The 12,273-nt window shown below is 34.1% G+C and overlaps 1 protein-coding gene across 1 annotated transcript; it reads left to right on the top strand.

Annotated features, from left to right (window-relative positions):
- Window positions 1–8,061: 8,061 nt before the first annotated feature.
- On the top strand, window positions 8,062–9,060 carry LOC116141501 (non-functional pseudokinase ZED1-like). Its single transcript, XM_031427008.1, has one exon. The coding sequence runs from the start codon at window positions 8,062–8,064 to the stop codon at window positions 9,058–9,060; it is 999 nt and encodes a 332-aa protein (XP_031282868.1).
- Window positions 9,061–12,273: the final 3,213 nt, after the last annotated feature.

Genomic DNA, 12,273 nt, shown 5'->3' with positions numbered 1-12,273 from the left:
TTGAAAATTCGAGCAACAGCGATTAAGATGAAGACGCGTCAGATCAAAGAGATGAAGATGCATGGGGAAAAGATGAAGTCAGGTTCTACAGTTCGGAAATTCAGGCAATAGCGATTAAGATGAAGGCGCGTCAGATCGAAGAGATGAAGATGCGTGGGGAAAAGATGAAGTAGTTCGGAAATTCGGGCAACAGCGAGGGCAAACATGCATGGAGAAGAGATGAAATTTGGGTTGTGCATTTGGGAAATTTGGGGAAAAAGCTAGGGCAAACATGCGTGGAGAAGAGATGAAATTGAAAAAAATGCTTGCTTTATATAGGTTAGGGTATTCTGTAAATAACTTAAAAAAGTAAGGGTTCTAATTAGTTATTTAATTTTGAAATATAATTCTATTATGGAAATAAGTCAATTTGCAACTAAAAATTTAGTCAGTAAAGAATTAGTGTTAGTTGCCCATAATTGAGGTCCGGCGGGAACAAATAATTTTGGGGGGAATATGAATTTTTTAAGTTAAATTAGCAACTAAATCAAATTTAGTTGCTGTATATACTTTGGGGCCCTTGTAATTACTGTCCAAATATGGGATATTTTGGTAATTTCATTTTTCTACAACTAATCATAATAGTTACTAATAAATCCCTAATTATTCGCAACTAATTTAGCTACTAAGGGGTAGTTGCAAAAAAGTGTTTTTTGTAACCAAAAATGTAGATGCAAAATATAATATTTTAGATGCAAATTATCAAATTTTGGAGGGAAAAATCATCCGAAAAAAATTGCAACTAAATTTATTAGTCACTAAAGCAACCGGTTCTGTGACTAACAAAATAGTCGCAAAAAAATAACTTTAGATGCCAAATGTTGGAACATGTGGGCCCCAAAATGTTAATCCTCTTTACTCGACTAATGTCAATTTAGTTGGTAAATGTAGCCTTTTTGCAACTAATTCTGGTTAGTTGCTAAAAAAATGGTTGCAAAATATCAGTTTTCTTGTAGTCTCACCAGGTTCACGATTAAAAGGATTGGTAATTGTCTGTCCCGTCAAAAGCACAAGCAGCAATATGCCAAAACTAAAAACATCGGACTTCTCGTTGCAAACACCTGCTGTCCAATACTCTGGTGCAATAAACCCCCAAATATCTACCGCGTGTTCTTCTTTTCTGTGGGTTTCACCTTCTGGAATATATGCAGATTGTGAAAAATCATACAGTTTAGCTACATTTTCTTCTTGGATTAAGATATTTGTTGGAGCTATTCCTCTAAAGACGGTCGGCCTGGGGAATCCAATGCGGAGATATGCAACTACATTAGCAATATCCATTTCAATCTTCAACCTATGTTTCATTTGTAAAGGCTCATATGCTTCATTGTCAGGATCGTATATATGGTCATCAAGATTTCCATACTCAACTGATTCGAATACTAGAATAGGAGTTTGAGTCTCTAGGCAACATCCGATCAACTTCAAAATGTTCTTGTGATTCATTTGTGGCGCAAATGCGATATTTCTAAAACAGTGTTGGTAGCTGTATTCATCGTCATTCAACTTCATGACACAAACTGGACGGTCGAGGAAAAAATCCTTGTACAACTTATAATAAGGTGCATTTATCGTCAGAATTATCCGTGTGTCGTAGTTGTTTGCTGCTGCCTTGATCTCTTTAGCAGAGAAGACCCTGATAGGATTATGTTTACAAGAGGATATCAACGTTTCTAATAGATGCTTGCCGTTCTTCATGATAAATGTTCTCTTAGGATTTATCTTTTCCTGGATTTTTCTTAGAAATGAGCTCATCGGACCTGTATATATATATCCACGAACCCACAAAATGCTTACAGTATGTTTAGCAATATCTGGAGCCTGCATGAAACATTGAAACATATTAAGGACATAAAAGAAAAGAATTGCTTCTTTATAAATTAAAAAGTGATAGAATAAAGAGGCAGAAAGATTATTTGAGGATGGAAATATACATATATTTTTTAATCACTTAATAAATACATACAGTACTACAGAATTAGAAACTAAGGATTTGTTTGGTTAATTTTTTGCTTTTTAAAATGTGTACATGTCTGTTTATAATTTTTTTTTTATTTTCATAAATTGAAAAAAAAAATTATCATAATGCATGAAGATTAAAAAAAATAATTCTTTTTTAAAATCTCTTAGTAACGCTTTCTTTCTCTTAAACAAATTTTAAATCTCATATTACTTATTTACACATGATTTTTCAATTTGATTTACTCCAAATCCTCTTCCAATTCTCGATCAAATTAAGATCCATTTTAATTATATTTTGTTGTCAAACCCGTTTTGATTTTTTTTTTTTCCATTTTTAGAATATTGTTTTCAAATAATCATTCCAAACATGTTTTTAAATTATGAATATATATAATTTTAATCAATATTATTTCTATTTTTTGTCAACATTTTCACAAATAAAACAGTCTTTACTCATCTTTAAAGGGTAATACTACATATACAAACTATTCTCTATAAATTGATGTGACAACTTTGCATATTTGTCAATTAATCTCTTTTAATTATTTAATTTATTTTTAAATTTAAAATTATCCAATAATTTTAAAACACATCAGTTTGTATGAGGGAGTTTGTGTATAAAGTATTATCTATCTTTAAATTGTTTTATATATGTATATTAGCTAAAAGAAAATGTTTCGAGCACAATGACAGTGAAGTGAAAGACAAAAGACTTTACCTAGTCTTTGGTTAATTGCTTAGTAATATATTATTTAATAAATTATTCTCACGATAACTTAAAATATTTAAATAAAATATTAAGAAAAAATTGTTTATTTTACTTCTCTTCCTTTACATCTTTCATTAGTTTGTTTGTTATCTTCTTAGTATAATTACGTTTTCTACTAAAATCCTTATTCTCACAAATTCTCACAGATCTCTGTTGTGTTTTTGTGTGCTTGGCTCATATTTTTGTTGGCATCTAAAGAAACGATGCTTGTTCTGCCATAATTTAACCATTATAGTAATTATCTAATAAAATAATATATATCAAAAACTAATATTCCACTATAAACAATTAAGAGTAAACGACTTTTTTCCACCAAAATAATGGTTTAATGACACTTTCCCATCTACAGGTTTATAAAATACCACTTTACTATCAAAATTTATATTTTGTTTCCGATTCTGACATCGTTGCAATCTCATATCACCACCATTCTCTTCCTCGATCATCACTCACTAAAATCCCTCAAACCCTACTCCCGTTGACCCTGCCAATCATCGATAATCGACTGGTTAGGGTTTTCACAGCCGCACCTCCGAAGTAAAATTCCGATCAATCCCAACCACCAAAATTTTACCTTCCACCACTAAAACACTCATCGGCCTCCCATCTTTAAAAGCCCCAACAACCTAGACCAAGTTTGTTCTATGTTGTTCGCCAGAATAAATTTGGATAATAAAGTGATATTTTAAAAGTCTGTGAATGGGAAAATGTCATTAATCCATTATTTGAGTGGGAAAAAGTCCTTAACTCAACAATTAACTATGACCTTGTATAAAAATAACTTGTAGTCCTTGGATCATAATTCAAAAGTTGATCATAGAGAGCCATGGGAATAAATAAACTTAAAAGCTAGATATACTAAAAGAAAGAGAAGCTGAGAAAGAGTATGTACCTGTGAGAAGTGAGAACTGGTAGCAGCCAATTAACTAGCATCAAAACGAGAAAATGCAGCCCTGAGTTTGAGACAGCCCACAGTTGGCATTGTATACAAAGTAAAGAAGAATGAATAAATTAACCTCAAGAAACGCGGTTTCTTGTGTGGAATTCAACTAATAATCATTAAATATATCATCGGACAAGTTGGCCGAAGCTGGGAAATTTCCCTCTCGAGTAAACAACTTTTTCACACCCAACTCTTTCCAACGCAAAAAGTTTCAAAATACCACTTTCTCACTCAATGTTAATATTTTGTTACTATCCAAAGCCGACTTCAACAGCAAAAATTCTCTTCATCACCACCATTTGAATCTCTAGTCTTCTCTCTACAAAACCTCTCTCACTCTGACACATGATTTCTCACTAATTGTCGGCCATCACAAATCTAGGGTTTCCTATTCTTAGCTAATTCCGGCGGCTAATATTCAATCGGTCACTACCATTCGATCCACCGGTCTCTACTCTACAAAACCTCTCTTACCCTGGTTCCTGGTAGCACGCTGAACGCCGGCTGAGAAATTAAAATGTATTTTGGATATTAATGGAATATAAACTTCGGATGAAAAAGTGGTATTTTGAAACTTTTTGGACAAGTATTTTGGATATTAATGGAATATAAACTTCGGATGAAAAAGTGGTATTTTGAAACTTTTTGGACAAGAAAGTGTCATTAAGGCAAACCTTGGGTGGGAAAAAGTCGTTTACTCTTCCCTCAATATAAGACTAGCTAGCTAGGCTGACGAAATATTTATATCACTTCACAAATGAATAAGTCGTTAAAAAATTCACCATTCCTTTTCTCATTTATATAGTTTTTAAATCCACCAGCGTATTACCCTAGGAAAGACTGATCCAGACCTTTCTTCTCTTTCCACAAAGAAAAAGAAACTAAACACAGCCATGTATTTTAATGAGTTGGCTAAATCATGATGATAAGCTTGCTGATGTAAAACTGCCCTGTCTTTACACCAATTTGGAATTTATTCCCTTGGATTCATTTCGGGGTCCAAAAGATAAAGTCCGCATATATTTCATCTAATCAGGTCGGATAAGAGAGCGGTTATGTATACGTATATTAATAGTTCTCAAGGAGTAAAACAAGTGATAACGACTTTTTCCCCCAAATAATAGCTTAATGATATTTTCTCACCTATAAATTTTTAAAATACTATTTTACCATATTTCGATGGTAAATAGAGAGCAAATTCGGTTCAGGTTGGTGGGGCTTTTGAAGAGGGAAGGCCAATAAATCTTTTGGTATTGGAATGTTGGATTTTGGTGATTAGGATTGATCGGGATTTGACTTGGGAGGGTCAGCTATGCAAACCCTAATTGCTCGATTGCTGGCGATTGGTGGAGTCGACGAGAGTAGGGTTTTAGGGGTTTTTGTGAGTGATGATTGAGGAAGATAGTAGTAGTGGTGTAGGGTCGCAACGATGTCGGAATTGGAAACGGAATATAAATTTGGATAGAAAAGTGATATTTAAAAGTCTGTGCATGAGAAAGTGTCATTAAGCTATTATTTGGGTGAGAAAAAGTTGTTTACTCATTAAAACAATATTGCAAAAATACATAGATTTTGAACATCTTATAACATTTTTAGATATAGATTTTTTAACATGGGTTGTATCCTTGTTATTAATATCAACTATTAACCAATCTAACTTCACTTGAATGGACATCACTAATCACCCGAATGGTTGGGAAACATTTTGAAATTAGAGATAAATTTGGTGGAAGCATTATAAATTAATATGTGCCTGCAACAAGTTCTTCAACGGGACTCGTCGATTCCTTGTACTTGCAAAAAAAATGACAGGAATTCAGAACTTCCCTGTAACTGTTGTATTTCTTCATCTAGTTATTATATTTCCCACAGCCATCAGTCCGGAGGCTTCAGAATCCACAGGGTTTACCCTTAGGGTCATCCCAGCTGACTCCCCGGAGTCCCCAATTTATCATGGCCGACCCAGATTTTCACAATCGACAGAGCTGGAGAGGCTTGAGTTTGATCAAATAGCTTGTCAATAAAACCTGAAGCAGAACAAATATAGAAAACAGAAAGGAGCTGTTATGGAAGTCCTGCCGATCAACCATGACATATTCAAAGTGATAAGACTAGTTCGTCAATTAGCTGAACCAATCACTGAAATGAGCAAGCTTTACTGACTGTGAAATTTCCATTTTTTTTTTTTCCCCTCAAATTCTACATCAACTCTTCACAACATTACATTTGGCACGTTAAACAAATAAGCATCAGTTTATATATATTAAAAAAAAATAAGCCCAAACCAACCATGCATTCTTGACTTGTCTCATGATTGACTGAGAAGACATCCATACTTGTAAGAAACTATATATATGTGTTCATGTTCTTTCATTTTGCTTCACATTTTATATGCAACTGTGAGCTGCAGAGCTTTCATATCAAACTATCTAGTCTTGCTCAAAGGTACACATCCTCTTCAATTATCAGTTTTTATTTCTTATTATGTCTATCTGCACGTGAATTTGCTTTCATTAATTGTTGCCTTTCATTAATTTGCTAATATTAATCTTCCTTCCAAATTGTTTTTGAGAATGGTGGCAATTTTATAGTTGATTTTCAGGCTTAAAACAAAGTAAATTTCCAGAAGATGAAAATACTGGTGATCTGGTGAATGCTCAGTAAGCACAATGACCCACTTCTTTTGGTCCTGTAGTTTCATAAATTCTGCTGGAGATTTTAGGATCTTATATATAAATTCCAATTGCAGAGCTTTCTTAGCTGCTTAATCTGAGCAAGTTAAACTTACATTTTTTATTTTCACATGAGACAACGATCCTGGTCTGACTTCAATCTTTACTGACATTAAAGTACAACCATTTTAATTTGAAGGATGTGCACCTTTCTAACTAGATGATTAATGGATTCAATAACATAAAGTTTATCACGTTCTAACGTGAAGAAAAGAGAATACTTGCTATACAAACTTTCATGTCAAGAAATGAATCTATATATATATATATATATATATATATAAGAATCTGTACATAGCAGTTACAGTAAAATTTTCCATCAGTTAGGGAAAAAGTGTACGTGGGAATAATTTGACAGAGCACAAAAATTGGCAGTTAAATAAAACTGAATCTGAAACTGATTTTATGTAACCAGAGAGGTTGATTCTTGGATGTATGGAAGTCTTGCATATCTGTCAACTTTGAATAAACTAGTAAATGTAGTCTATATTTCAAAGTCATGGAAATTGCAAAGTTGGCTCCATGAAATTTCTGCCAAGTGGGCTAACAGTATGTTAGATTAAATGTAGTCTACATATATGGTAGTGACTGAATGGACTTGATTCATGTTTGACTCGGAAGACTTCCTTACTTCTTTGAATCCGCGTTTCTGATTAGATACGAATGTGTTCATTCATTCTGCTTTACTTTTCATGTGTAACTGTCAGCTGCAGAGCTTTCTCTCACACGATCAAGTCCTGCTCAAGGGTTAATATCCTTTTCTATCTGCATGTGAATATGCTTCAGTTAGTTGTTGTCCAGCCAATATTAATCTTCCTTCCAAATTGCTTTTGCTTCATTCAAAACTGGTGCCAATCTTATGGACTTTCTGGCTTCTTCTGTTTCTGTATGTTCATTAATGCTGCTTGAGATTTTATACATTAATAAGTTTGTTGAAGCATTGATAATTTGCTGGAAAATTCAGTTAAGTTAGTTTGTTTTTGAATTAGTTTCTTGGGGCCAAGTAGCAGTTGCATTCCCTTGTTTCCTGCTGAAACTGAAGCTGCTGGAGTTGTTCTGGAGTTGTTAATTTTGTGTCATGTTTAGGTGTAATCAGTGTAAGATAAGTGTGCATTAAGTTACCAACTTTGTTTTTGAAATTTAAAGTCTGAATGGTTGTTGTAGTTGGTAAAACAGTAAGCCTTGTTGTGTATATATTGCAAGTTACAGTGTAATGAAATACAGCAGTTCACTTTCTGCATTTTTTCTCCTTTTCTTTCTTAGAGTTCTCCGGCCAAATACCAACAAAGTTCCAATTGCAGATCTCTCTCTCAAACTCAAGCCTTGCTCAACGTTCTATCGATCTTGATTATTGAATTAGCCATCGACAGGTACATCATCAATTGCATATAATAGTTGGCATGTATGACATATATTGATTTACAGTTTTCGTCACCTGAGACATTGATTATAGTCTGACTGAGATCTTGACTGACATGAAGTACAACACCTTATAAAACTAAATTCCTAGTTGTACATATTATGTATCAATTTTTTCTTTCCCTTTTTTGTTCTTAATATACTTCAGCAGAAACCAGAAAAAGTGAAAACATTTGATGACTTTGTAGATAGGTTCGATGACGACAAAGGAGGGTCGGGTTAATATACTGAAGAATGGCGAAACTTTACTAAGAGAGTTGATTACCTTGTTTAATGGTAAACGAAATCCAATTCGTAATTTCTCTGCTAAAGAACTCAAGACAGCAACAAGCAACTACGACATGGGAAATGTTATTATAATTGATGATTCCTATAGACTATACAAAGGTTTCCGGAAGGATGGCCCTATTTCTGTTATGAAGTATGAAGACAATACAAGCATCGAACAAGCAAATAAAGAGTCTATTAATTGCATTGTATTCGCCTCACAAATGGGTCATAAAAATATTTTGAAGTTGATCGGATGTTGCTTAGAGACTCAAACTCCCATTCTAGTCTTTGAATATGTACAGCATTACACTTATGCTAACCTTATTTACCGACCTCTTGAACCCCAGTTTAAGCCTTTACCATTGACACATAGATTAAAGATTGCAATGGAGGTGGCTAATGCAGTTGCATATCTCCACTTTGGATTTTCTCGGCCCATTGTTTCTAGAACGTACAAACCAGGCTACATTGTATTCAATGATCAACATGTTGCTAAAATGTTTGATTTCTCGTGGTCTGTGTCTATTCCAGAAGGTGAAACTCACATTGAAATCGCAGTGCAAGGGCTATTGGAATATATTGCACCTGAGTACTTAAAAAAAGGTATATTAAATGAAAAAACTGATGTTTATGGTTTTGGTTGTTTTCTGATCGAGCTCTTGACTGGAAACGGAATATCTAATATTCTTCAAGCTGAACCAGACTATGACCTTATATTAGAGAAGATTATGAAGAAATGTATTGAAGATGGGTATAATAAGATGGTAGATCCCACGATTCTTGGAGAGGAACCTTATTCTGGAAAGGACCTGCAATTGCAAGCTGCTACACAGCTTGCTGTCAAATGTGTCTCTGAATCTGCAGAAGAAAGGCCAACAATGATTGATGCCGCAAAACAGCTCAGGCAAATGTATCGCCTCTCCTAGTTATCATAGTTCAGAAAAGTGATTAACAATTTCCGTATATGCTTCTATGTAATTTTTCAAGATGTACACCTTTCTGTTATATTGATCTTGCCCATATGTTAAAACTCTCTGAACTCATCTATTTTACTCTTAAATCCATCTATGAAACGCTTTCAGTACTCATGATTAACTGGGGAACGTATTAGGCAAAAAATTGAGAACAGAAAAGCACATAAAAACTGATCCTTCATACAAAATCTGCACACATTGACATGATGTTCACCAAAACACAATACTCGGTACAAGACTTTTGCTTTAACAACTTAAGGTGACCATCATGGCCTGGTATAAGTTTCTGTATCTGGTAGTTATTCGTTGCCATCTTGAGCCCTTCAATGGAGAAACTTCTAATTTGATTTTGTTTACCATTAGACGAGGTAATCAACTTCTCTAATAAAATTGCGCCATTCCTTAAGAATGGTTTGTCATCTACCTTTTTCTTATTCTTTCTTCTGCTGAATAACCAATTCATTCTAACCTGTTCATAATTCCATGAAATACTTTTTCACCTTTACAACTATGGAACAAGTGAAGCATATGTAAATTAAAAAAAAAAAAATTGTAAATATTGTCATTGCTCATAAGAAAATACTGAGAAAAAAGGATGTTAATTAAATTACCTGCGGATGGCCGACCCTTTCACAATCGACGGAGCTGGAGAGGCATGAGTTTGATCAGATAACTTGTCGATCAAATCTGAAGCAGAACAAATATATAAAACAGAGAGGTGGATTTTTTAATATAGTAGAGGTGGTATGGAAGTCCTGCCGATCAACCATGACATATTCAAAGTGATAAAAGTAGTTGGTTAACAACCAAGCGTTGAAATGAGCAAGCTTTACAAGACTTAAAGACTATGAAATTTCAATTTTTTTCTGAAATTCTAAGTCAAGTCTTGACACATTTAGCACGTTAAACAAATAAACATCCGTTTATAAAAAACAATTGTGATACTATATATATATATATATATATATCATATATATATTAGAATAATATATCTATCATATATATAATAGATTTAGGTATACGAGTTATTCAATCCCACATTGGAGGCTACTTAATCCCAAGGCCACGGAATACCCTACAAATCCAATAGACCAAGATAATTGCATAAATGTGGTAGATACATTTACTGTGACTCGAACACAATACCTTATGGGTATAACTAACTTCAGTGGCTAAAGAGTTTACCATCCTATCACAAGAGGAGAGGTATTGTGATACTATATTAAATATTTCAGAAGTTGAATTTGTCCCATATCACTAAGTTGGTAAGCTGTTGTGCACATATATGTGGTTGGACTCCTTTCTCTTTTGAACTAGCTTTTGGGAGTGAGTTCTACTGTTTTATGCAACAGTTTGAGGTTCTGCCTTATTCAATTATTGCAAAAGTCTCCTTAAATAAATGAATGAGGTTAAATCAATAGAGGAAAAACAAACTAAACTATACAAATTTTTGAGTGGGGTCAGCTACCCCCACTCATTTGTATATGGGTCCTTATTACAACTCTACCTCTCTCTTCTAACCCCATTATTAAGGAGCCACATAAATGAATTATGTTAAAACAATTTTGGGTATGTTATGCCTGAAAAAGTAGGCTGACGCCGAGCCTTGTCAGCATCAGCAGTCAGAACTTAGGTAAAATTCTGCAACCATTCAGACGTAGCCACATTGCATGCTGACGTGAGCGACATGTTCCTGCCAGTGCAGTGGGTGTGCTCCAGATTGGCGAAAGGCTAGAAATGATCCGCGTGTCCAATCCCTGCACAAGTTGAGGAAATCACTCGAATAGGTGAGTAACGGGACACAAAAAAGGATTTGCACGACAATCTGACCCACTCATGGATTCAGTAATCATTACATTAATTCATCTCACTATAAATAGATGACTCCCCTCCCGTTTGTGGGATTAGCTAATTTTACTCTAGAATAGCATTCTCTCTCTCTCTCTTTCTTGCTCTTGTATTCACTTGTACTCTCAAAAGATATAAATCAGCTTGCTAGCCGCGACCTGATCTTGCATACATATTAATACAATATCAGTGGACGTATGATTCGCTTGTTTAAGCTTCCGAACCACTTTAAATATTGTTCTTCATCCCTAACTCAACCCATTATCCCAATATACACGTGTGTCTTCTGAGTTAGCTCAGTATTTCTCACGTGCGATTAGTTGGTGTCAAAATCAAGGATCAATAGGGTAGTTGTCAAACAGTCAATCCATGATAAATAATTTCAAAGTAGGGCCAGTTCTTATTTATATGTACAGTCTCAAAAACAGCCAAACCAGGGATGAGTGAAGCCCAAACCAACCATTCTTGATTTGTCTCATGGTTGACTAAGAAGACTTCCATACTTCTAAGAAACTGTATGTACGTTCATGTTCTTTCATTTTGCTTCACATTTTATATGCAACTGTGAGCTGCAGAGCTTTCTATATCAAACTATCTACTCTTGCTCAAAGGTACATATCTCCTTCAATTATAGTTTTTATTTCTTAATATGTCTATCTGCACGTGAATTTGCTTTCATTATTTGTTGTCTTTCATTAATTTGCTAATATTAATCTTCCTTCCAAATTGTTTTTGAGAATGGTGGCAATTTTATAGTTGACTTTCAGGCTTGAAACAAAGTAAATTTCCAGAAGATGAAAATATTGATGATCTGGTAAATGATCAGAAAGCACAACAACCTACTTCTTTTGGTCCTGTCATTTCATAATTCTGCTGGAGATTTTAACATCTGATAAATAAATTCCAATTTCAGATCTTTCTTAGCTGCTTAACCTGAGCAAATTAAATTTATATGTGTGATTGGATCAATCCAAATCAAGATAATGAAAACTCGTAGGGGCAACTTGGTGTTTGAGGAAATTTCTACAACTGACCCTTACATATAAATTCTGAAGCAAAATGAATGAATATATATAACCAGAATCAAGGATAGTTTCTTAAATGAATGGAGGTCTTATTTGCAGCGATGAAATTACATGGAAGTTGAGAAATTTTTTGATCAACAGTACAAAATTAACACAATTTTCCTGGACAATTAGTCATTATATTGTTAATTCACAAACACATTTAAGAATAAGCTCTGTAAAAAATCCCAAGGGATTGGCTTGCCGATTGGTTGGTGGTCTAGGAGGTTTGCTCACTTTCTTGAGTTATTGG

Source organism: Pistacia vera, unplaced genomic scaffold, assembly GCF_008641045.1.
Source record: "Pistacia vera cultivar Batoury unplaced genomic scaffold, PisVer_v2 Contig4, whole genome shotgun sequence".
In the NCBI taxonomy this organism is placed as follows: domain Eukaryota; kingdom Viridiplantae; phylum Streptophyta; class Magnoliopsida; order Sapindales; family Anacardiaceae; genus Pistacia; species Pistacia vera.
This window is presented reverse-complemented; position numbering and strand designations above follow the sequence as displayed.

What these genes read in the sequence shown, in the direction of transcription:
- LOC116141501 (XM_031427008.1), top strand. Translation starts at nt 8,062, where the DNA reads ATGACGACAAAGGAGGGTCGGGTTAATATACTGAAGAATGGCGAAACT.